Source organism: Euwallacea fornicatus, chromosome 35 (genome assembly GCF_040115645.1).
Source record: "Euwallacea fornicatus isolate EFF26 chromosome 35, ASM4011564v1, whole genome shotgun sequence".
Classification (NCBI taxonomy): domain Eukaryota; kingdom Metazoa; phylum Arthropoda; class Insecta; order Coleoptera; family Curculionidae; genus Euwallacea; species Euwallacea fornicatus.
The window spans coordinates 1,847,416-1,872,816 of record NC_089575.1 but is presented as its reverse complement, the minus strand read 5'-3'; the positions used below and the strand labels follow the sequence as shown (position 1 = coordinate 1,872,816).

Sequence of the window (25,401 nt, the reverse complement as noted above, 5' to 3'; positions counted from 1 at the left end):
GACGTCGGCATTGGTTTAGCAATTGTTTTTACTTAGTTTGACATTTTGAAGTAATATTTCATTCAGTTAGTGCCAAACTGCAGGAGCAGCGTATGTTTCGCGAAATGAAGTTTCCATTAAGTTTGACGACTCAAAACATAAGGCGTTTTTTTCGTTGAATACACCCATAGAAAACTATGTACAGAGTGTCCGATCGAGAACCGCCATTATACGTTTTGGAAATTGCAAAGTTACGAAAATTTAGTGGTCCGGCAAGAGCTGTCGGACGACCTCAACGGAAGTATTTTTGATTACGTCACTCGTCCGCTTGTGCCGGAAGATGATATTTGCTTACTTATTTTAAACAGAACATCCGATATACAGTGTGTAACATGGAATATCGAAATACATCGAAGATAAAAAATGTTTAGTATCAAGTTTTAACAACGATGAGGAGCAAATGTATCGGTGCTAAAGTAGATTTCCCTCCACTTTCTCTGTGAACGTAGCGAGAGGGGTAAACTTGTTGATTTCAAAGGGCAACTTTAATTTTTTTTTACCGATTCCGATAATACGGCTAAAAATACGAAAAATTTGTCAGAAAACATTTTTTTGGGTTCATGCTGGAAAATACTGTAATTAACATGAACGTAACGTAATTTTTTCCCTTTTTCCCTTTTAAGTCGTTTGCGCTTGTGTTCTACAAAACGAGTTGGGCAAGTTTGCCAAATGCTGAAGTTGTTTTTTTTCCGTCTACGGCTAGCTCCATCTAGCACCACAAAACGATATTACTCAGTATAATATATTCCAGTGAAGCACCTGACATACAAACTTTGTATAACTGACTCTTCTCTGCAACTTTACGTTTATCTTCGTTCGTCTTTGGAGATCATACAAATACGAATTAGTTCGAGGGTTAGTGCTAAATCCTAATCTCCACTGATGGTGTTATGGAATTATATTGCATGATATTAATTTCGTCCATAAGCTAATGAAAATGAATTGTATATATTATTTACATTATCTACGCACTATAATTCCGTTTTATTTCATTCTTAACTAGCAGGTTTGCCAATAATTTCTCTATCAAATCCCAAGTAAGAGGTATATCATAAATGTATTATTGTCATGTGTTAAAAGAAGACAGAACAATATTCGTTAATCAGCTGATCATATTATGTTACCAACATTCCGCGCCAAATATTGTTTTCATTCTCCCTTTGATTTTTGGAGAAGTCCAAAGTGCATTTTATTTTTAATTAATTTTATTTGAATTATATATTGGTTTAAGGTAGTGGTCGTTTCCATAGTTCAAAGAGTACTTCGTGGACCCGTGCTAGACTAATCTTACTGCCATGGCAAGCTTGCGGCTTTTCGGCCTCTTACCAACCATATCCAGAACAAATATAAAATGCTGGCAAACAGGTATTTTTTGCATAATTTTCACTGAGGAGGTGTATTAGTACTTTAAACCTAAACATTTAGTTGCAGTGTACTTTGTACTTTCAATTCAGGTACTTTTAAATATAGGAAAATGCTTAAGTTCTGTTTAATTTCAGCCCCTCGGAGGTATGTTGCTGCAGTGGCCACCAACAGAAAGCATATAGATTTAAAAGTGGTGGATAGCGTTGGGGTGATTTGCTTGGATTCTTCAGGATCTAAAGTAAGCATTATGATGTTCTCCATGGGGGTAAAAACCATATTAAATACCCTTTATATGAATAACCTTAAGTTGTATAAAACTTTAGTCTCATTCAGAACTGTCGAACTCAGTATATTCATAGAATTAAAGCGTCCCAAAAGATCAGTCAATTTTTTATTCAATTTGTTTAAAAGAATTTTCTTTATAAATCTTCTGCCTTTTTTTTAGTTTTTCAAGTTCAAGCCGACATGAAAAACACATTTAAAAACTCAAACTGTGTCTATATTTTTTAATTCTTGCGGTTCCCCTTCAGTATTTACATACCATATTCATTTTCTTAACCATAGATATATTGAAATTCTGTATTCTTTCCAAATTGTATATCAAAACCACAAATTAGTTTAATAAATTCTTAAATTTTTATTGGTTAAGAAATAATGTCAAGTACTACAATATTTGAATTAACATAAAAAAGTTTCAGCATCTACATGTTCGACTTTTAGCAAACCATCAGCTTAACTCAATTATTTTTGTAGGATCTTAATCAATTCATTTTTGTATTTTAGCATGATATCATCTCTCATTCATTTTGGATTCTTATTTCTACCACTGAATTATTGATAAAATGGCCACAAGTCCATGAACACTTGTTAAGTCTCTAGTATTTCTTTGAATTTTTGTGACCTGAAATGTCGCCTTCTCCCAATTTTATTATTATCAGCATATAACAAGGTATTTAAAATGTACTTGCATAATCACACACTTAGAGAAATTATTACAATTTAGAAGATCTCAGAATTTCTCCCAACAAAAGGGTGTCTTAGAAGTGTCTAAATGAAAGGTGCATCCCTTTCTAACATTTTCTTCAACATTCCTGTATAATTTTAGGTGAATTCTCTCAATCGCGAAGTGATGGATGAGATGAGACAAATACTTTCTGAAATCGAAGCCAATCCACAAGTTCAGTCTTGCGTTTTGATTTCTAATAAACCAAATTGTTTCATTGCTGGGGCTGATATTAACATGCTGGCAAAGTGTACGACAGAACAAGAGACAATTACCATTTCCAAGTAACACTTTATTTGTGAATATTTATGTATGTCTATGACCCAATTGTTTCAGAGAAGCCCATAAAATCTTTTTCCAAATTGAAAACAGCAGTAAACCCTTTGTGGCTGCAATTCAAGGTTCTTGCCTCGGTGGCGGTTTGGAAACTGCTCTGGCTTGTCACTATAGAATCGCAGTTAAAGATAAGAAAACTGGTCTTGCATGCCCTGAAGTTATGTTAGGATTGTTACCTGGTGGGGGTGGCACTCAACGTTTACCAAAACTCACAGCCCTTCCCAACGCCTTAGACTTGTGTCTTACAGGAAAAACTCTTAAAGCAGACAAAGCCAAAAAATTTGGTATTGTAGATCTTCTGGTAGATCCCCTAGGTCCTGGTTTAGACACTGCTGAAAATATGACCAGGAGATATCTAGAAAAAATCGCCATTGACGTAGCAAAACAATTGGCTTCAGGCAAGCTTAAGACTGAAAAGAAAAAGGGCTTGGCTGATAAAGCCATGAACTTTGCCTTGCAGTATGATTTCGTCAAGGACCAGATTTTCAAGAAGGCTAGAGATCAAGTTTTAAAGTTGTCAGGAGGGTTGTATCCTGCTCCCCTGAGGGTGAGCTCGGCGCAAGTTATCGTAATATTACTGTTGAAATTTTTGAGTTAGATTTTAGATGTGATTCGAGTAGGTTTAGACAAAGGCAAGGAAGCCGGTTATGAAGCAGAAGCCAGGGGATTTGGAGAACTTGCAATGACTCCACAATCTAAAGGTTTGGTCAGTTTATTCCAGGGCCAGACGCAATGCAAGAAAAATCGTTTTGGAGCGCCTACAAAACAGTTTAAAAGCGTCGCAGTTTTGGGAGCCGGTAAGTAACATTTTTAGGGTTATAAAAGTCTAATACTGGGGTTCGTTGCAGGTTTAATGGGTGCCGGAATAGCTCACGTAACTGTTGACAAAGGCTATAATGTAGTGCTTAAAGATACAAATTCAAACGGTTTAGCTCGGGGGATTAACCAAATATCAACTGGACTTGACAACGCTGTAAAACGCAAAAGAATGACGAGGTACCAAAAATTTCCTAGGATATTTTAAGACAGCATTCTTTTATTTTCAATTTAGTCTAGAGAGAGACCGCTACGTGGCCAACCTCAACGGTACTCTAAACTACAATTCGTTTAAAGACGTGGACGTCGTCATTGAAGCCGTTTTCGAAGATCTTAATATTAAGCACAAAGTCCTAAAAGAAGTCGAAGCTGTGATTAGACCCGATTGCGTGTTTGCCACTAACACTAGCGCTATCCCCATCAAGAATATCGCAGCAGCCTCGTCTAGGCCTGATAAAGTTATTGGTAAATCATTGACCTGCCCACAAAAAACAATGTAGCAATTATCATATTTTTAAATGCAGGAATGCACTATTTCTCTCCTGTCGATAAGATGCAACTCTTGGAAATTATCACTACAGATAAAACAAGCAAAGAAACAACCGCATTGGCCGTGGAAGTTGGACTAAAGCAAGGGAAAGTTGTGATTACAGTAGGAGATGGTCCAGGTTTCTATACCACTAGGATTTTGAGTGCTATGATGGCTGAATCTATAAGACTTTTGCAGGAAGGTAAGTGTGTTGCAACAATAGTCAATTTTAAAGTTTTGATTAAGCAATTTCTCGTTAGTTGGACTTTAAAAAAGCTTTTTTGGTTAGTTAAAAAAGACTAATACATGAAATTGTGATTTAATACCATAAAGTAAAATTGTGATGCTCTTACTTTATTATTTTTATAATGGACCAAAAAATCGTTGAACACACATTCATTTTAATTTAGCCTTAAATAGGTCGATTAGACATGCTTGTTTTTATCGTTGCAGCAAACATTTTGCATTTTAATCTCTTTTCTATTTAAAATTTTGAGTTTTTTTCTTTAGGTGTCGATCCTAAAGACTTAGATAAACTAACAAAAAAATTCGGCTTCCCCGTGGGAGCAGCCACTTTGGCAGATGAGGTTGGCTTGGACGTGGCCAGTCACATCGGACCTAATTTATTAAAGGTATCACAATAACACATTTTCTATTAATTAAAAAAAAAATGGAAATTTGTGGGGTAGGCCTTTGGTGAACGTTTCGAAGGCGGCGACCAACACATCCTCACCGAAGTGGTAAAAGCCGGTTTCCTGGGACGCAAATCGAGCAAAGGTATCTTCCTTTACCAAAAAGGGTCCAAGAATAGGGACGTAAATAACGAGGCTGTCGACATAATTAAGAAGTACAGTTTAGAGCCTCGAGGCCCCTTTGAGGACGAGGACAAGACGTTACGTATGGTTTCTAGGTTCGTCAACGAGGCCATTTTATGCCTTGAGGAAAAAATTTTAGCGAATCCCCTTGAAGGTGCTTGTTAATATCATCTACTTCTACTTGTTCATTTCTGAAGTAACATTTAGGTGATATTGGAGCGGTATTCGGACTGGGGTTCCCGCCATTCACCGGAGGTCCCTTCCGTTGGGTTGACCAATACGGAGCTGGGAAATTGGTGTCGAAGATGGAAGCCTACCAGGGCGCGTATGGTTTGCCTTTCAAACCCGCTCAGACTCTGATCGATATGGCTAAGGACCCCAGCAAGAAGTTTTATGCCAACTAAGGCAGAAGAGCAATCATGTATTCGTCATTTTTATACATAATTTATATTTTATTTTCGTTAAGTGCCTAAAGTTTTAATAAACCATCATATTGTTGATGATGTTTCGATTAATAAATAGCATCCACATTATTTAACACTTATACCTCTTCTCGATAGGTGGAGAAAAAAACGTTTGTAAATTTCCGGTCCAGTGACCGAATTTTTGAAGAATCACGTTCCTTTAATTTCCCAATCCTGTGAGTTTCCTTCTAGACCAAAGTTGGAATTAAAAGAAAGGTAAAAGTTTTTGATCAGTATAATCCGCATGCTTGAAAACACTCGTGGATCTAGGTATCTCAGAAGCATTTTCACTAACGCCAGCGATCGTCTCGATTTGCTTAAAGTAATTTTAACCACGATAGTACGTTGCAATATCAGCCAAAGTGTACTTAAAATTAACGGGGGTGTACCGAAAACGAAACGTGCGGCAATCAGGATATATCTGCTGGTCTTACGTTGTAAAGTACAAAAACATTCGCAACGTATGAAACTCCACAGACTTTGAAGTGATTTCGTTCGTTCTACGATTGTGCGATAATAATAATGGTCGCCCTGTGTATATTTCGGAGAAAGCCGCATCTGGATAAGGGCGTCCGGACGCTTGCGCCGCGGCGCTGCCATCGGGACGTCGTCAATCCCGGACGATGAACGTCCCAGTACCGCGCCGATCCAGTGCACGATCCCGTCGCGCGATATGCCGAGATGACATTCTTTTCCCAACGACGACGAAGACGACGAATAGTGTTGATAATGTTGGGCTCGCAGTGAATACGCAATGCAACAACAACAGCCCAGCGACAACGGGGGGGCACCGCCGGGTGCCACCGGGGCCACGGGAACAGCTGCCGCCCGCAGCCACGTAAACGGGGGCCGATTCGACTTCGACGACGGCGGCACGTATTGCGGCGGCTGGGAAGATGGAAAGGCCCACGGGCACGGAGTGTGTACGGGCCCCAAAGGCCAGGGGGCATACAGCGGTTCCTGGCACTATGGATTCGAGGTGTCTGGAGTCTATACTTGGCCAAGGTAATCCTAGATGGCCGTCGGCCTGGGGACTGGCGCCCCTCGCGGCCACCGAGCCATTTTATTTCGAGGCGCTCGTCGTCGTCGTCGTGCGTCATGTTGCACGCTCCACGCCGAGAAACTAATATACTTAATATTGCACACGGCAAAAGCACAAAACATTACTTTCGATATCTGTTGTGTGGAAAACAATGCGTGGGAGGGTTTTAAGGGAAAGTTCAAACTCCCTCTATTTGTTTTTTCCCTGCCCACGCTGCAGAATGGGCACGAGTCGATTTCAAAACATTGTAAATCCGACATTGATTCGAATGACGCTATTGAAGCGAATTTATTTTTAAGCTTTGTCCCACCACCTATCAATGTTTCGCAATTCTAAAATTTACCCAGAACTAGAACCGAATCTTCCCCGACTCGGAAAAACGACAAACAATTCAAATTCAAACCATTTTATCTTTATTAATACTGAGTAATAAAAATATTAAGATCTAAAAGCGACTAAAACATATAATTACCCTAAGCACTTAAACGCGTTCTTAATATACTTAAGAAGCCGCGTGACACTCAAAGCTTCGAAATTTTTAGCGAACCTCAACACCGGAATGAAGAACAACTCGGCTTTCTTTGAAGTAACATTTGAACAATTATCCGTGTCTTTGGTCAAATATTCACTGATTGGGTTGGAAGTCCCATGTAGCGCTTCAATAATCGATGGTTTTTCTCTTCTTAGTTTCTGGCAATCAGTTTCCGGCAAAGCACACGTTATAGTTTCTGTTACAACCTGAGTAGTACTCAAATCTTCAGTGCAGTTCCCATCACCAGATCCTTCATCAGATGAACATGGTCTAGTTGTTTCCGCGTCCACAACAATAGTTGTGTTAGAAGGGTCTGTAGTGGCAGCCTCCGTGGTAACAGAATCTGCCGTACTAAGCTCCGTGGAGATATACTCTGTAGTAGTAGAGTCCGTGCTAATAGAATCTGTAGTAGTAGGCTGCGTGGTATAAGACTCTGTAGTGGTAAGATCCGTCGTAATAGACTCTGTGGTTGTGGAATCTGTAGTGGTGGGCTCCGTGGAGATATACTCTGTAGTAGTAAGGTCAGTGGTTGTAGAATCTGTAGTAGTAGGCTCCGTGGAGATATACTCTGTAGTAGTAAGGTCAGTGGTTGTAGAATCTGTAGTAGTAGGCTCCGTGGAGATGTACTCTGTAGTAGTAAGGTCAGTGGTTGTAGAATCTGTAGTAGTAGGCTCCGTGGAGATGTACTCTGTAGTAGTAGGGTCAGTGGTAGTATAATCCGTAGTAGTAGGCTGAGTGGTATATGACTCTGTAGTGGTAAGCTCCGTGGTGATGGACTCTGTCGTAGTATAATCCGTGGTTGTAGAATCTGTAGTGGTGGGCTCCGTGGTGATATACTCTGTAGTAGTAGGGTCCGTAGTAATATAATCCGTAGTAGTAGGCTGCGTGGTATAAGATTCTGTAGTGGTAAGATCCGTGGTGATACACTCTGTGGTAGTAGGCGGCGTGGTGGTACACTCTGTGATAGTGGGCGGCGTGGTGGTACACTCTGTGATAGTGGGCGGCGTGGTGGTACACTCTGTGGTAGTGGGCGGCGTGGTAGTACACTCTGTGGTAGTAGGCGGCGTGGTGGTACACTCTGTGGTAGTAGGCGGCGTGGTGGTAACCTCTGTGGTAGTACACTCTGTGGTAGTGGGTGGCGTGGTAGTACACTCTGTGGTAGTAAGCGGCGTGGTAGTACACTCTGTGGTAGTAGGCGGCGTGGTAGTACACTCTGTGGTAGTAGGCGGCGTGGTGGTAACCTCTGTGGTAGTACACTCTGTGGTAGTGGGTGGCGTGGTAGTACACTCTGTGGTAGTAAGCGGCGTGGTAGGACACTTAGTAGTAGTAGTAGCAGGCTGCGTGGTAGGACACTTAGTAGTAGTAGTAGCAGGCTGCGTGGTAGGACACTTAGTAGTAGTAGTAGCAGGCTGCGTGGTAGGACACTTAGTAGTAGTAGGCTGCCGGGTAGGACACTTTTTCGTAGGAGGCTTCGTGGTAGTACACTTTCTAGTGACTGGTGTCGCGGTAGTACACTTTCTAGTAGTAGACTGCGTGGTAGTACACTTTGTCGATGTGGTGGTGTTTTCTGCTCCCTGATTGAGACAGGGAATGAAGGAATGATCTGTAACAGCAGGTAACCTTTTCAGCTCGTGTTCTTCGTGCTTATGTATATTATTACTGTTTGCGGACTTATCTTCCTCGGAATCAGACTCATATGAATCCTCCATATTAGATTCGCTGCTATGGTGCCACGAAGAGCTCTCATCACTTTTCGTTTTACTGTCTTCGTCGGAACTGCTATCATGGTGCCATTTACTTGACTTCCTAGCTGCTTTCCGCGTCTTGAAATGTTCCTCCTCACTCGAACTCGTTCCTTCCGCCCTGCCTTTTCCGGCTGAGCATTCGTGTTCCTCCTCTTCGCTCGATTCTGCGTTTTTATCTCGCGATACTGCTTCTTCGGAGGAAGAATGGCTCTCTTCAGAACTGACCAAATGTTTCATCAGTTGTTTCTTCAAACAAACCGGCGCTTTCTCGTTCCGTATCAGCTCAGAAAGCACTTCGAGCATGTGCCCCAAAAGGCAGGACTTCTGAGTGGGCCTAATGTTCAATCCATTGAACTTGCACTTTTTTTTCTCTTTAGCTGGAGCCGACAGGCTGAAGCTGATCAGAGCTAAAATCAGCAGGAAAGTTGCGGATGTTTTTAACTTTAACATTTTGAACTAATACGGGAGCTGCGGGGCTGAGGCTTTTATAATTTATTCTAATGGAGGACGAGACGATAATAAATTTCCGGATATCGCCGGTAGTGCTTGGTTGATTGTACTGAGGTATTCAGAGGTCATTGTGAGGGAATTATAAATATTTAATAAATTATTGACCTCTCTATTTTGATTAATTAACGTTTTTAGTCGGTTGAGTAGATGATTTGTTTGCTACGAGTGTGAGATCGGGAAAGGGAGATAGAAGCGTAAAATATGAGTTTGATGGAACAAAACGCTGGGATCCATTTGTGTTGCAATTATATCTATGAATCATGCCACTGCCGAGCCAAAACACCAGAGAATTGGCAACAAAAACTATTGTCATTGGAGTGATTTCAATGGTACTACCCCAAAGGGGATGATTAATGGGCAGCGAATTGGTCGAGTTCACAGAAGCAAACGTGACAACCCATGCCCAGGTCTATCCGTAAAAGTGCTCTGGAGGTTTCGCTTGCGTGTGCAAAAACCAATTTTCCGTCATCGCGATATTTGCCCATTACGGTATTAACTTTTCCCCACAATTATTAATTATAATCGATCGAGCCCGTAGCCGAGGAAGGTCGCTCTTGCCGAGGTGTTTGGCCCCCCCCATTCGAGGGCCACGAAGGACGCCGAGCCCCCTTGAAAACGGACCCGCACGAGGTGAAAGTTGCAGTGACACGTTTTTGGCGTCCTGCTTTGTGTCCTTTATGTAAATCTATTGCAAAAGCTCTAATTCGGGCAAAAGTCGATGGGCTTCGCCCGTCAACATGTGACTATCTTGGTTAAGGGGGGAAATTCGACGGATCAGTTTTGGAGCGGGGTTTTCCCTGTGGACTCTTCAAATTCTTGAAGGAACTTTCTCGAGATTAATTAGAAGAAATCGTCATCTCTCATTAGCGTCTCCCCAACGGCGATTCTAGGTGAAGTATCCCGCCTATTTTTAGCTGACCGTAGTAAGCATCCACCACGTGTACGCGTTTTACCAGAGGAATTAAGTTAAAGCAGGTCATTTTCTATTTTTGCACTGCATCTGCTTTCTATATTCCTAAATCCGTTTCCCCGAAATAATTACATTATCGCATCTACCCAGTTCGGAAGGCTTCGTATCAATTATCCCAGATGATTGGAATCGTGCAGTCCTGGACCTTTCCCCCGCGCCAGCCCCAAGGGCCGGTTACGGTGGATGCGGCCTGTTAAGGTGCTCTTGACGAGGCACACGACACGGTCGTAAACCCCGTGAAAATCGACTATGGCGCAAGAAAAGTAGGAAATATCTGAAATGTTCTGGATCGGCTGCCAGAAACAGAATCTCTTTAAACAGTCGAACGTTCTAATTCCAATTTAGAATAAAATATGCATTTTACCAACGAAATCGGTCCTGAACGAGAGATCGGAATTCGGCTTGTTCGGATTGCGTAACGCCAGCGTCCAAAGTCGTCCGCGTTTCCGTATCCTCACGATTACATCGAGGTTTTCCATATTTTTCCAGCGGAAGCTGTTTCGAGGGACAATGGCAAAATGGCAAAAGACATGGCCTGGGGGTGGAAACTCGTGGGAGGTGGATTTACCGAGGGGAATGGACGCAGGGTTTCAAAGGTCGTTACGGAGTCCGGCAATCCAACACCTCGACGGCGAAATATCAAGGAACTTGGGCCAATGGTCTGCAAGACGGTTACGGATCCGAAACGTATGCCGACGATGGTAAGTTTTCCCTCAGATTCAACAGTTCGTTAAAAATGCGGAATTCGCGTATCCCCGGCTTTGTTTGGTTCCGCTGACCCAATTCCGTGCTTAACTCTCTCATGTCTGCTCCTTAACGTGGCCCCGATGGACGCTGTCGACGGCGCCGCGTCGTCATTCACGATCAATGGCGCCACGAAGGTCTCAAGCCATGGTGGAAAGAGACCCAATGTTTCGTGGTCGAGAGTCGATTTAACTTTAGCACCGTCAGGAAACGAATTGTTCCATGACGTCAACACGGTTATTCATAATTTGGCTTTTGTTCCTGACCAGATCCTCATATTATACCAATGCCAAATTATCTAAATTTAAGCGATACTACAAATTTGTTATCTCACCGCGTTAGTGCATACATTCATTGGATCTGGAAGCCCGAATCAATACGCAAATTAGTTCTAAATAGAGCGAATTTCTCGGGTTTTATCATTACGGTCACCGATACGTAAATTGTTAAGGCGTACATCCAAACGTGTGAAATTGCGGCACCATTGGAGCTCAAAAATGGGGAGGTTTTTTTTCGAATTGCCTGGCAACGGTTCCCATGGGACGGGACAAACACGGGGTAGTTTATTTTATTTACCGTTGCGGCGCTAACTGCGGTTATTGCCATAAACCAAACAATGTTTTTATAAGTCGCTAGAGGGCTCTAGAGATGGCTAGAATAGATAATCTTGTTTAGCGGAAAGCGGAGAATAAGCTTAATGAGGACGCTTTGTTGATTTCCTAGACTGTAAATTTATCCCCATTGTGAAGCTAAAAAAAGCGAATAGCCCGAGGTGCAGGTGCATGTAGCGGGCGTTTCCGCAAAGCGGCTCCCTTTCCAATTTTTCACCTGAACATTAAAATTTCCAGTCCTCCAATGGATCGCCACGATTTTCTGCCATACGCGACGGAAGTGATTCCACGATTTCAAATGTTGAATTCGCCATTTAAAAATAGAGTTCCAAATATTTTCAAACAAATTCGGAAGCAGCGAAAAAACTCCTCTACGACGTTGCGTCGCAAGATAGCAATTGGCCGCAAAATGGCGGCAAAAGGTGCTTTTGTTTTTTTTCAAATTGTCAAAATGGCGCCGCGCTTTTTGTTGCTCGCGCTTGTAGTCTAATTACTACACGGGTCCACATTCGCCGCCTGGCTCCTCGTTTCGCAAACGGAACTGGGGCGACAGTGCGCCACAATAGAGACACGAAAACATCGAAAAATATGGTTCCGCTCTGATACGCAAATATCAACTCGTAAAACCTTATTGGAAAGGAAATGGCCGTTCCGAGCATGTAAAAATGTCTGGAACTTCGGTCTTAAAATAGCGAAGTCGGAGTCGGTTCGCAGTAAACCTCAAGATGTAAACGTTTGTCACATATGTCAAAAATGTCAAATTGCGGGCGTGTCGCGCGACGAGAAATTCAAATTTAGTCGTTTGAATTTAACTTTGCGGAATCACCCGGTATGTGGCTCTAAACTGCATTTGGCGGGAGCACTTTTTTCTCGAGGAAAAATTCAAAAAACATCAACCCCCTTGTCCCGGCGGCTGGATGGTGTGGCATTCGCTTAGCGCGCCTACCCGCTAAAATCTCGGGCCCCCACTTGTAACCTCCCCCGACCCGGAACTGTCCTCGGGGATAAATGTCGATGACGACGGAGGTTTTGCCGCTTCGGTTTCGAAAATTTTCCCCACGCGGTACATTTAAAACTGATTTTAATTCGGAAAAAAAGGAAAGCGTTAGCTGCATCCGCTCCTGCTTATTTTCGCGGGTTCTCCTCTCGCATTAGAGCCAGATTTTTCTCTCTGGAGTATTGAAATCTTGACGAACGCATCGAAGTGCGTAGATTACGTTTCGATCCGGGTACCACGCCAAGGAATTCTACCTGACCTTGAAATTTGCTCTCAATTTCGATGAAATTTTCATTATCGAGAATCCACACGGATTGCCCAAAACGAATCCAACATTGCAGACGAACGTGGTGGGCCCGGCAGGATTTGCTCCTGCCCCCTTTCGATCGAACTCCACCAGCCACGACAGACGTGTCATCTCGTGCACGTTTACCGCAACTTCGCGAAGATCGTAGACAGATCAAGATAATCGGGCGTCATCAGTTGACATCTGCACGGCATCGCCGTCCCTGTTTCTAATTGGCCGTGACGCAATTTCCGGTTCCGGTCTCTGCTTCCGCTCTTGTCAAATAAATCCGGGAGGTTTTCTGGGCAGAACACGCGGATGGTGCTTTCGAATTGTGAATTGATCATCTGGTCATGCCGGGGCCGCCAATCTACGTAGGTGCGGAAAGAATTTCAATTAAAAGTTCCTCGCATTTTACGTTTTTCGCGGTTAAACCGGGTCTGTGTGCTATCGGGCCAGCTCGGGCAGCATGGGAAAATCGATGGTCGGCAGGACCGAGACTAAATGTGAATTGATATCAGGACACGAAGTAGGTTCATTGCGGTGTGTTTCCGCAGAAAAGGTACGTAAGTGTTCGCGCCAAACAGATCTGAAATCTGAATATTCGATGGCCCAACTGAGAACGATTCGCATCAACATTTCTTCCCCGTTGGCGTGTCGTCCAGCGCAACGTGGCTCCCTACCGATGGTGCGGTCAAGAAAACCGACGCAGCGGCGTATCGTAGCGGGTGCCAGCGGACAAAAAAATGATCGACAATAGCGTAAAAGCGAGAATCACAGTTTTACGCGCATTTTCATAAGCTTAATCCCGGATTATCTCCCGAGAAAAATCATCCAGCGCGATAAAATGCCGAAGTGCCTTTACAAGTATTATTTATTTATCGTTGCCGTGAAGGTTTCCCGCAGCTATTTGGCAACATAGAACCGCCATTAGAGGGTCAAAGTGCTTTTAAAATAGCAGGAGACATAATTTGGCACGGTTGCCCGGTTAAGTACTCGAATCGACACACATGAGCCAGATGAAAAACTACTCGAGGATGCAGACCGTGGATAAGAAACGATCACATTCTCCTTAAATCGCGTACTACGCAGCAGCGGCTTCAAGATCCAAGAGATGACATAAGTCGTTATTTGTGGCTCAGCCGTAAAACTCCGAAAGCAAATAAACGGTTTCGGTAATTATTGCAGAACTTGTATTTCAAACTGACACTTATATCGATACTAAACGCAATAATGCCTGAGATATTCGTGTCTGATTGTTTTGCCAAAGTTGCGATCCCGGATGCTAATGAAACGAGAAATTTTTACGCGTATTGTAAACAGGCGATTTGAGGTGGTCGCAACTCAAAAGTGAGGTGCACAAACAACGAGGAGGCAGGAAAATATACAAAGTGCACGTATGACGGGCAAACATGTGAGGACGTGAACTTTAATGCAAATCGCTGACCAACCGAACTTTTCCAAACAGGAAATATTGACTTTGAATTCCGAGAATGGAAGGCCACTGTTTTGATTACGCCTGGTAATGTTTCTATATTTATCAAACACACGTCAGCTCGAGGTTCATTCATGAGGCGATAATTATTTTTGCAAATTGCGGTTATTGGGGAAGTCCGACGTCGGATCGAAATCGATTCGTAAGCGAAAAAGAGCGCCCCGAACGTTCGGGAGAAAGACGAGAAATTGTTAGCCCAGGTCGCTCGCTCGAACCGTCCCGAACGGCAGAGCCCCCACAAGCGAAGTTGGGACGCGTCTTGGTTCCTGATGCGCCCATCTCCCCGATCCAACGGACCCGAAGCGCGGCATTACAGAAGCCGAAACAGCCGACTTAAACGAAAAACGCCGCAGTCTTTCCGGCCAGTCTCAAGGGGGGGGCCCCCGGGGGGCAGCGCCCCAGTTCGCCGATTTGCGCTTATTTTCAAATTAAATTCGCTGAGTAAACGCCCGGACGTCCGCGAGGTGCGAACTCGGCGCGACAAAATGGCCGCCGGACGGTACTGCGGTGCCGTTCGCCGCCGCAGGTCGCCTCGAATGACGTCGGATCCGAAGAAACGGACGCGGCAACTTAATCAATAGTCCGCACCGCGTGAACTTTCTTCGTTTCGAAACAAAGCTAATTTATTTTCTATTCACTAAGACCAAAATAAAAATATCAGGAATGTATAGTTCAATGTTGCCATTGAATCGATGCCAAATATTCTATTAACTGATTATCTGCGATTTGGTAATCTTTAAAGCAACTGGAAAATGCTCGTACGGTAATCGGGCTGGCATTTAAACTGCGAGAATTGGGGATTTTTACCTGTCGGAGTGCTCGGCTCGAGCCTCCGCGAGCACGTAAACAACATATTACCGGATCTAATGGGTCCTGCCGTTTGTTGGGCCAAATAAAACACAGTTTCGATGGGTGTTGAAAACAGAGTCGCACCGAAATTGTTGTTGCAGTAAATCGTCGGCATAAATATAATTCAAGCGACGCTATTTTTACGTATTTTCATAACTTGTTTGGTCCAAAATAGAGCGAGTTTCTAAATCTGTTTTCACCCGGCTAGCTTAACGGGTTAAAACTTGAGGGAGAGGGCCGCCCATCGACTTAGTCCCGTTTCCAGTTTTGTCCGGACGTTTATCGGCCGGGGGTTCTTCCAAAACTCGTTCCATCGCGCGATTTGTCGCATCCTCTACGGACCGAATGTGTGGATATTAGCGTCCGGATAGAGCCGTAAAGCTTCATCTGGAGCTTTCGTGAGCGTTAAAATTTCGCTTGAGTCAATAAAATTCCGACATAAAAGCCGCGGGGAGAACGATTGACAAATTAAAAAGGTTCATGACTTATGGGCGTATTGTTGGACCCATTCCAAACATATCTCCTCAATTCTTAGAACAGTAAATTTGGCCGAATTGCATCTTGTTTGATGGGCGAGTGTGCTAAATGTGGGAATATTCCAGGCACATACCAAGGACAATGGATGCGGGGCATGCGGCACGGTTACGGTGTCCGGACCAGCGCCCCCTTCGGCAAGGCATCCAAGTACCGGGGACAGAAGGCGCTGCGCGGGTCTATGACATCGTTGCGCAGCAGCGAGCCCGGTGCCGCGCCTCAGGACGCGGCCGAGAAGAGAGACAGAAGGGTGGACGATTCCAGAGGGGGGTTCGTGCTGCAGAGCAACAGCACGGAGCCTGCAGTGGGGAGCAGGCGAAGATCTTTGGGTTCCGGGAACATTAAAAAACACATTTTCAAAGTAGGTATATTGTCCTGAATTTCTTACATTCACAACAGACGAGGCTTTTGGGGAAATGGTAGAAATGCGCGTACGCGATCCTTCAAAGCAAATGAGCGCAAAAAGTCTTAAGTTCATGTGGGAAATGCAATTTCTTTAACTTAGTAGAAGGGAAGTGCCAGCAGCTCAGGCAAATACGATCGGTTTTTTCGCAAAAAGTGCCTCAGCAAGAGGGACGACATTATCACCGCAAAGCCCTCCGTTGAAGTCCCTCGAGCTTCAGCTCATCATTAACAACTTCAAGCGTTATTGCGCTGTTACTCGGTCAGTTCCGTAAAAACGTCGGTAATGGAGTAAAGACCGTCTAGACAAAGTCTATTTATCAAATCGTGTAAAAATGGGCGCTGGTTTTCTCATTTAGCCCCCTTTTAGCAGGTAAATTGTAGGAAAAACAGTGAAATAACCGATGGCACTCGACGTTTGCCCACGGGCACTGCCACTGAATTTTGTTGAAATGACTGGAAGTATGTCGATCCAAAATTCCCCAGAACCCTTCGGGTTCCAAAATAGCTTCAGCAGTTTGGGCAGTTTCAGTCGGTATGTCAGCTTCAGCTCTCTTAGCAATTACTCTTTCACCTTCTGCATCATCAGATTTAGGTGTCGCGTCATAGCTCCGTTAGTTTTGGGAGCATGAAGGGTTTTAAAAAGTCCAAGGATATCGTTTGTAGTCTTGGCAGCTTGAAAGGGTTCATGATCACCGTTTTAAATCGCAACACGTTCTAACGTTCGCCAATCATTACACATGTGACACGTAAAGAATGTCCCTATTTTTGGGTTTCTGCGAGGGTCTGTTGGAAAGCTGAAAAATTGCGCGTCATCTAGGTACCAGTCGACGATAGTACGAAAGCACGCTCCTCCTTACTCAATCCTGTACGATGAGCTCCATTTGATTAATGTCGATTTTTAGGGCATCCTCAAAAAAGGAGCGAGTACTGGAGAGTTGGACAGAAGAACGGCTTCCGGTAGCATACGAAGCAACGCCTCTTCAGCGTCCTATATCAGTACAGATTCGGCGGGGTCTGTGATGACAAACAACTCAATGCCGTCAGATTCCAATGCTAGTTTTGTGATAGATGTGGGTGAGCAGCTCCAGGTGTTCCTTATTCGTCAGCAATCTCTGGTTTCAGGATGAACAAATGGATCCGAGCGTGACGGAAACGTATATGGGTGAATGGAGCAACGACAAACGATCAGGCTACGGCATTAGCGAGCGATCCGATGGCTTGAAGTACGAGGGTGAATGGTACGCGAACAAAAAGTACGGTTACGGGGTCACGACGTTCGCCAATGGGGAGAAAGAGGAGGGTAAATACAAGAACAACGTGCTGATAACGAGCCAAAAGAAACGGCTCTTCCTGGTGAGGAGTGCCAAGTTCCGGGAGAGGATAGACGCGGCCGTGAACGCTGCGCAGAGGGCCTCGAAGATCGCCCTCCAGAAGGCTGATATCGCAATTTCCAGGTAAAAGTATTTTAATCGGTTTTAGTGATTTTTGCGAAGAATCGTTACAGGACGGCCACAGCGCGGGGGAAAGCCGAACAGGCCGACGGTTCCGCTGCGCAGGCCCGAATAGACTCAGAAATTGCCGAGACCGTCGCCAAACAATACGCCCCGGATTTCAAGCAGCCGGGCCTGGAACGGCTGAAACGTCAAATGAAATACCGGGAGAAAAACCTGGAACTCTCCTTTGACCAAAAAGAGGCGGATGCCGCTAACGCGCTCAACCAAATACCGAACCAAGCTCCCAATCAAATGCCCAACCGAGTGAACAGCGAAATTTCCAATCAGATACCGAACAAAATCAACAAACCTAACGTGGGGAACCAAATTCCGAACCAAATGGGAAATTCTACGCAGGCGTATCAGATGAATCAACAACAACCCACCACTTATCAACAGCCACAACAAGGAAACCCTTACAGCATGCAAAACTCTTACCCGCAGCAACCGCAGCAAAACTCTTACCAATCGCAGCAAGCTAAACCCTTTGCGTCTATGAACAATCCAGGATTGAACAATCCCGGAATTAACAATCCCGTCATTACAAATCCCGGGATTGGCAATCCCTACGGCAACGCTTCTTCGCATTTGAACGAATTCGGGCCGCAGATTCCCAACGCGAACCAGAATAGTGGAAGCGCTGTTGGAAACAAGAATGCGAGCAACGATCTGGGCGTGCCCCTGCACAATCCCAGAAATTCCATTACCGGGGAGAATGTTCCGAACGCTAATTCGATACGAAGGATGTCGAGGAGGGTATCGGGGGAGCGGCCCTACCTGGGCAGCATAGGGCAGCAATCGTCGATCGACCATTTCGATCACTACAAGAGGCCGCCCAGTAGGGACTCGAGTGTAGATAGGTGAGCAAATGGGGCGAATTGATTTTTTACGTCTAGATAGTGTACGAATGAGGCATTGTTTGATTTGAAAAAATCTATTAAATCGTGGCACTCGGTCTGAGGAAGACGTCAATTAGACCCGTTCAATCCTGAAATTGTCCAATGAAATTAAAGATGTAAAGTGGTCGCCGAGACCATGTCGCTGTCCACGGACAGTTAAACTTACAGCATCGCGCAATTTAATCAGACGGAGGCCGCCCGTATTCTTTCGGATTGGGAGCCACCCATATGACCCCAAGACCGAAACCCAACGCCCGCAATAAACTGGGTGGTTGTTTGTTAAGCAGTAAAGTCTTCGTGATTTAACGTTTATTACGTACTTCGTTCTCTGCTCGCAGCGACCAATTTAGGCCGATTAAAATGGTTGATAACAGTTACAGCATCCGTTACGGCATTCCGAACGTCTCTCCTTACACCGAAGAGAACGCTCGACAAATTTTGAGTGCTTCCCCCATTGTGTTTCAGGTATTCCAGGGCAACCGGTAGGTTAAGTAACTCAATGACGGGCTCGAGACAACCGTCAGTAGACCGAACGTCGGCCGCCAGACTGGAGACTCCAGACAGGACCCTCAGGGCTCCATCAGCAGCCAGGGGTACCACGCCCACACCCTCGGGGGTTAATAATTCGGCGATGAAGAACGGTTCCGTGCCTACGGGAGTCCTATCAGGTAACGCATCAAACAACAAGAAGAGATACTTAAACTAAGCGCAAAAAAGGCCAATGTACGTACTAATGTCCAGAGGGTGTCTCCCGGGACTTGAAAGCTCCATTAGCTATTTAGTATTTAGACTAAACAGGGGAGTAATTTATGACCAACGGTCAAAAGATAAGGGGATGTAGAAGTTTGAAAATTATGGTCACTTTGCGTTTGCGGTCTGTTGATTTATTACTGCAGCGGTCCTTGGATATTCTTCCTATCGGTGATGGTCAAAACGGGCCAAACGTAGTCATTTTAGCAACAAAGTATTTTTAGGTAGGTTCGCAGCAGCCACACATGCGTGTATTTTAAAGCACTGATCCCGCGCAATATTCGTCATTGACTTGGTTTATAGTAGATATTCTTTTAACTTTGACTGAGCCAAATGCCGCCATTAACAGCAAACGAACGTTGTTAAAAATCGATCGAATTTTTCGTGCGCTTTTTTCAATATTTAAAATATTTCTGTTCAAAATGGCGGATTCGGGATACAGCCCTGAGATCCTTAGGTCCAAATTTGGTTGTTCGCAGGTCAGAGTACGTCCCCCGTGGCGCAAAACAACAGCGCGCCGCCATTCGAGGATGTGATCCTTCGGAAAAGGGGCCTCGGTCAAGACATTATTCCGTCCCCCAATCAGCCTAAGCGGACTGAGAGTCTGTTCATTCCAGGACAACCTAACGCGCAAGCCGCAAAGGTAGGTAAAAAAGCTAATTTTCTAAAAATATCCAAATTAACAACCCATCCAGAACACGGACAAAACCTTGAACACATTCGTGAACCGCGAACAATGTCGTGTGACAAATCTCTCCTTCATTTGGACCGAAATACCACTCCGCAGTCCCCCCACTGCGTTCGGCGTCGCGGCGCTGCTGCTGCTGCTGCTGCTGCTTCTAAAAGCGTCCAAATCGGGCACCTCGATTCCCCTCAGTGACGCGGTTCTCCTCCAGACAGTGCGGGTCATGTTGTCCAGGTTTCGATCAAAGATTTCTCTTCGCCGATGATTCGACCGTCAGTGCTCAATACAACCATGTGATACCTGTCCATTCCTATCCTCAAAATGCCTTTAGTTTAGTTTTTACACGTGTCGTTACGTTGGTGGCGATGATGTGGTACCAGGCTGATGATGAGGAGGAGGAGGAGTTGATGTTCTCGCCAGCTTTGATGGCCCGAAGGGCCTCCGAGAGCTGGATCGACACTCCGCCTGCTCAGGTTAATATTAGCACTCGTTGTTGGTTGCACTGGGTTTATTTATAGGTTTCCAACAGTCAATGACAGTGGGTAATTCGTTCGGAAAACCCTCGCTCTTCCGGATAAACCGGCTCGGGAAAAGCCCGTTGGTGCGAAGCGGTCCTTTCAGTTTTCTCCTTTGGGCACTTTAAAAATTCCAGAAGCACTGCGGCGGCGGGAGAGCTGGAAAAGTGATTATCGACCGTGCGTCGTTCTTACGCGAATTTGATGAATTTTCGATTTTGGAATGATCTCGGAACTTGTCTTCAATGGCGCCAATCTGTTGAAGCTTCAAAAGTAACAGTTAAAAACGCGCTTTTCCTCGTACTGGGCACCTTTAATCGAGCTGCGACAAGACCTCGAGATCAGTTTAAGCGCCACAATGATCTCGCAAGAAATTTGAAAATCGCTTTTTTCCTTCAAAGCATCCAGTGACGTGCGGCCAGCGTCGCACCGCCGGCAAATCTAAAAATAATATTCGCACTGAAGGATTTTAAAGCGCCGAAAGTGCTAGGCCCGCGTTGGAACAAATCGAGCATTGTTAACGCGTTGAACGCTACATGCGATCTTGGAATAACAACGCTTCAGTGCTGGAAAGAAAGAAATTAACAAACGCATTACGCTTTTTATTAATTAAATTAACGAAATTTAATTAAATTTTTAATTAACCGTTATTCAAGTATTTTCTACTAAAAGCGTTGATCGACATTTCAACGCGCACAGGGTGAGTCGCGGCACGTGCAGAGCAGGCGCGAGTGAGGTGCCCGGAAATATCTCTTTCCCGCGCTTAGTGGTTGAGGAGATGTTGACTTCCGAAGTCGACTCGTAAACTTCGAAATAACGGCTCGTTTCAGCAATTCCTCATCACCGCTCAATCGGCTTTGGAACACGGTTTATCATCGACACCTTTAACTAGTAGAAACGTGTAATCGATAGAGGCTCAATAAGGGTCGGAGCGGGGGCCGGACAAAGTCGAAAAGAGTCGAGGTTTTTTTTTATCTCTAAAGTTACTGATAAATACCAATTAATGACAAATTTTGTCCTGAAACGTTTATTCCCTTTCGGTATTTGTCAAAAGCCTTATCATTTTCGATAAAATCATAATTTTGCGGAAGGGAACCAAGCGAAACTTAAAGGGATTTAAAAGGATTACGCATCAGCTTGCTCGCTAAATGAAAATTTTCCAGCCATTTCTAAGCCAAATCGCACTGATGTAACGCCACATCCGGGACATCTATCACCTGCTTGAATTTGGCAAATTACAAATAGCTTGTAGCAATCCCTTTAAATCCTTTTAAATCTTGTTTGGTTCCATTCGGCAAAACTGGGATTTTACCTGGAACGATAAGGTTTTCGACAAGTTCTGGAGAAGGACGAAAGCTTTAGAATTAAATTTGCTTATTAAACGGTGCTGCCTGTCTGTCGGTTACTCTGCAGATTAAAAAAAAAAATCTCATTCCTTTTGCGCCTCACCTCACTCCAAACCTGACCCTTATTGACCACGCGTCGATTTCAAGTTTCTACGATTTTGATGAACGTAAAACATATTTTTTCCTATTCGGTTGCGTTGTGATGCCGAATCACTGAAATGTGGCGTTTTCAGGAATTTTCAGCCGACTTCTGAGGTCAGCGTCTCCTCCGGTACCAATTGTAGAAAATAGTTCAACGAATCGTCTTATTTTGAGGCCCCCCGCGCTGCAACGTGTCGGTTCCCTCGCGACTCATCCTGTACATTTATGTATTAAAAATAATTTGACAGCACCGCTTATTGCATTTTAACGGTCCCCAAAAATGACGTTTTCTCCATTTAACGAATTTGCAACTTCTCCCTTTAAGGAGACAGCAATACACGCCTAAATAGAACGTGTTGCGAAATTGAAGTCTTAGGAATCTAACAAATCTCGCTTGTTGCTGTAACACGTACTTCGGCGACATTGAACGTGGTTCTGTAACGAAAATAATTGAAGTGTCCGATATTTCCTCCAAGAGCTCGCTCAATGCGGCCCCAATGCGCTTCTACAACGACGTTTCTTAGGTGTTTCTAAGGTTCCAAAGTCATTATCTGTTTATCCTGATTTAAAACCTATGCGTTGTTCTTGACCATTACTTCTGAAATTTTCCAACGGTCTTTTAGTAGTTACAAGAAATCTGAAGAATCCTCCAGAAACTTCTAAATCTCCTCAAACTCCAAGCAGGCTAAAACCATTCCCTTGAAAAGCGCAATAGGGCAGACCACGGTAACAGCAAGTCACCATAAAATCAAGAAAACCGACAAAACCCAAGAACTTCCTAGGAATCTCAGATGTTTAGAATCACTCGTGTCATTGGTAAATTATGTCTTCGAGCAAGATTAATAGTGCAGGAGATGCATCGATCCCGTGCTTCGGTCGATGTCCAATTTCCATACAGCTAAACTAAGTCAACTCGTCGCATTTTCATGTGAAGGATCTGTGATTCAACAATCTGCTATGAGTTATGGCGCGCCCTGTGCGTTTTTCGTCGCCAATTTGACAACAATCGTCCCCTGTTCTATGATCTTCGCGAACGTCCTAAATCTGCACTATCTTCATCATATCCACCACTCACATCTCTTTCTCTACCTTTCTTAGGTGTTAGCGACACAAACGTCCCTCCAACGCAAGAAATCATTACCGGACGTCCAAGACTTACCAAGGGCCACTCGTCAGATGCCCAGAGAGGAGGTGTCGATGCTGGGGTCTGCTCGACGAGAGGAGATCCGTAGACAAATCGACGAGCGGGAAAGACTACGAGCCAATCCGCTTCTTTATCTGGTCAGTCCGCAAGTTAAGGTAAGTCCCTCAGAAATGCTGACTCATTCCACTTTCTCTCTTTGAAGCTTATTTCAGTCTACAACTCAATAATTGCTGTAGTAATAATGTACTCGTCATAGCTTATCTAATTTGTGTTTAGTGTTTAGGGTAGAAACTTAAGAGCAGAGCGCCGGGCATACGCCCAAGGGACGAAAATAGCCAATTTCGTAAATGAACCGAAATTTGTTTTGATTAGAATGACTTCAAATGAATGCCCGGTGCTGTTGCTAGTTTTGGCTTTACCTAGGTTTGTCATAAAAGCAAATGATTTACTGTATATTTATATCACAACATTCACGCTATTACTATAGTGAATCATTATGCTCAGAATTAGAACTTTCTTCATACTTAACGCAATATTATTTCCTTACATACCGCATTACAGAGATCGAATAGGTACGTTTTAACTGTCCTAGATAATAATATTCGTATATGTGTAACTTGGCATCATTCGCATCGTTAGTTCTCTGTAAAGCTACGAAAAAATAGTATTTGCAGCTGCCTGCCAATAAATGTTATTATTTTGTATTTATCGTTGGATAACAAACAATATACCTAGGTTCGGTCTTATTTTCGTTCTTCTTATACACGCTGTGTTTGTGGTACCTTTTTCACCCTCATTGTTGTCTTATTTACATGATTCTCCATTAAAAATAATCTGCGATAAACAAGAATTTTCTTTGTGGCTTTTCAGGATTGGTTTTCGAGACAGCAGTTGGTCCTTGTAGTTCTCTTTATCAACATTTCGCTGGCGATCATGTTCTTCAAGCTACTGACATAGTACAGGGCGCGCGTCGATCCCGACGCGACTTGAGATGATGATTTATATGATTTTTGATGATTGAAATACTTGATCCGATCCTCGGATCTACCAGGACGATATTTTCGAGGGAAACTTTTAATCGGCTTTCGATAAGGGTCGACATGCGGGACAGGAAATTGTGTGCACTCAAATGATACGGGACTGAAAGGGTCTAGTGTGTAAGTTTTAAAGCGTTTCATGTTGGAGTTTATCTTTTTCAAATTTTATCTTTGTTTTGTTTGTGTGTCTTGTTTTGTTGCTTTTACGATATAGTTAATTGTCGTTGACATAAAATATGACTCCATATCTCTCTCTATTTACATCAGCGACTTTTGTAACATATCTCCCAGAACATTTACTTACAAGTGGAGTTTTTCTATAGGTCCTAAGGTGTATATTAAATTAATTGTTAGCTTATAGTTGTTGAAGTAGCAAAACAAGGCACATTAAACTCCTATAATATTAAGTTTTTATTTTCGTTGAAATCGTACAAGATATAGTCTATTACCTAATTTTAGCCACAATTACACTTGTTAGGCTTTAGCGAAATTTCTTATTACATTAAATCGACTATAATTTACGCCCCCTTGGGTAATTTGTTTATTGTTTTTTGTTATTTATTTATTAGAGAATGTTTCAAACATGTGATGTGTTTTATTATAATATTATTATTTGCGACATTTAGGTTTAACGATTATTTTTTAATTATCATATCAAAAGCTAACTAATTTATTGTTAAATAGATTGTAGATTTACTTTTTGAAATACCTAGGTAATTATTAATATTATATAATTATTACACTAGTGGGGTTCTTAAATTCTTGAATTTATTCATCTGGAGATCTAAAACACTATGTTGCGTGCCTTGTTCGTACTTTATAAGTGATTCGTATAGAGCCATTATGGTTAGTATAACATTTTGCAGACATACCAATTTTTACTACTTAATAATGTATGATAATATACATACTCCTCATTACCAAAAATACTTAAAATTTCTAGATTTATATGAACCGACATTGTGCGACGTAATATATTTATAATGTCTCACTTTATATTTTCAATTTAATAAAATGGGGCTGATTACAACGTTGCTCTTTAGTCATATTGACTTTTAATAGTGTTTTATTTTCATATCCTGCAGATAAGAAATAATTATTCAAAATATTATGCAGACCCTATAGATACAAAGCAGAAAGGGTCAAGATATTTTCATGACCCTGTAATAGTGTAGTTCGCGCATTGCAAACTATGTTCGGAGTATATAGAGCAAATGCCAATATTTTTTATCCTCTTTTGCTGTATGACATTAAAGAGAAAACGAACACAACGGGGGAATAATTATAAAACAACGTATTCTGGA

The 25,401-nt window shown here is 43.3% G+C and overlaps 3 protein-coding genes across 5 annotated transcripts; 2 read left to right on the top strand and 1 right to left on the bottom strand.

The window, feature by feature from the left end:
* Positions 1 to 1,189: 1,189 nt before the first annotated feature.
* Positions 1,190 to 5,401, top strand: Mtpalpha (monolysocardiolipin acyltransferase Mtpalpha). The gene is made up of 11 exons (XM_066300101.1): positions 1,190 to 1,404; positions 1,539 to 1,642; positions 2,510 to 2,691; positions 2,744 to 3,290; positions 3,342 to 3,540; positions 3,592 to 3,739; positions 3,795 to 4,024; positions 4,084 to 4,290; positions 4,599 to 4,720; positions 4,778 to 5,057; positions 5,111 to 5,401. The coding sequence occupies exons 1-11, from the start codon at positions 1,335 to 1,337 to the stop codon at positions 5,305 to 5,307; spliced, it is 2,286 nt and encodes a 761-aa protein (XP_066156198.1). The 5' UTR covers positions 1,190 to 1,334; the 3' UTR covers positions 5,308 to 5,401.
* A 555-nt stretch (positions 5,402 to 5,956) lies between these two features.
* On the top strand, positions 5,957 to 25,149 carry jp (junctophilin). 3 transcript variants are annotated; one of them, XM_066300098.1, is made up of 10 exons: positions 5,957 to 6,372; positions 10,656 to 10,867; positions 15,751 to 16,043; positions 16,990 to 17,157; positions 17,210 to 17,541; positions 17,592 to 18,440; positions 18,945 to 19,147; positions 19,709 to 19,872; positions 23,015 to 23,215; positions 23,931 to 25,149. In XM_066300098.1, exons 1-10 carry the CDS (start codon positions 6,122 to 6,124, stop codon positions 24,015 to 24,017), a joined length of 2,760 nt encoding a protein of 919 aa, XP_066156195.1. In that variant the 5' UTR covers positions 5,957 to 6,121; the 3' UTR covers positions 24,018 to 25,149. The 3 variants fall into 3 exon arrangements, with proteins under 3 accessions (XP_066156195.1, XP_066156196.1, XP_066156197.1); XM_066300099.1 differs by lacking the exons at positions 5,957 to 6,372; positions 10,656 to 10,867 and adding an exon at positions 15,561 to 15,687; XM_066300100.1 differs by lacking the exons at positions 5,957 to 6,372; positions 10,656 to 10,867; positions 15,751 to 16,043; ... (3 more) ...; positions 18,945 to 19,147; positions 19,709 to 19,872 and adding an exon at positions 19,986 to 20,387.
* Positions 6,867 to 9,136, bottom strand: LOC136348790 (uncharacterized). The gene is made up of 2 exons (XM_066299929.1): positions 8,602 to 9,136; positions 6,867 to 8,544 (listed from the first exon to the last, which is right to left on the bottom strand). The coding sequence occupies exons 1-2, from the start codon at positions 9,134 to 9,136 to the stop codon at positions 6,878 to 6,880; spliced, it is 2,202 nt and encodes a 733-aa protein (XP_066156026.1). The 3' UTR covers positions 6,867 to 6,877.
* Positions 25,150 to 25,401: the final 252 nt, after the last annotated feature.

Excerpts from the sequence above, each read along its gene's own strand:
- Mtpalpha (XM_066300101.1), top strand. The coding sequence starts at position 1,335 with ATGGCAAGCTTGCGGCTTTTCGGCCTCTTACCAACCATATCCAGAACA. Across the intron at positions 3,541-3,591 it reads CGTCGCAGTTTTGGGAGCCG|GTTTAATGGGTGCCGGAATA; the intron begins GTAAGTAACATT and ends GGTTCGTTGCAG. Across the intron at positions 3,740-3,794 it reads AAACGCAAAAGAATGACGAG|TCTAGAGAGAGACCGCTACG; the intron begins GTACCAAAAATT and ends TTTTCAATTTAG.
- jp (XM_066300098.1), top strand. The coding sequence starts at position 6,122 with ATGCAACAACAACAGCCCAGCGACAACGGGGGGGCACCGCCGGGTGCC. Across the intron at positions 18,441-18,944 it reads AGGGACTCGAGTGTAGATAG|GTATTCCAGGGCAACCGGTA; the intron begins GTGAGCAAATGG and ends ATTGTGTTTCAG. Across the intron at positions 19,148-19,708 it reads GCCTACGGGAGTCCTATCAG|GTCAGAGTACGTCCCCCGTG; the intron begins GTAACGCATCAA and ends GGTTGTTCGCAG.
- LOC136348790 (XM_066299929.1), bottom strand. The coding sequence starts at position 9,136 with ATGTTAAAGTTAAAAACATCCGCAACTTTCCTGCTGATTTTAGCTCTG. Across the intron at positions 8,545-8,601 it reads GGAAGATAAGTCCGCAAACA|ATCATTCCTTCATTCCCTGT; the intron begins GTAATAATATAC and ends CTGCTGTTACAG.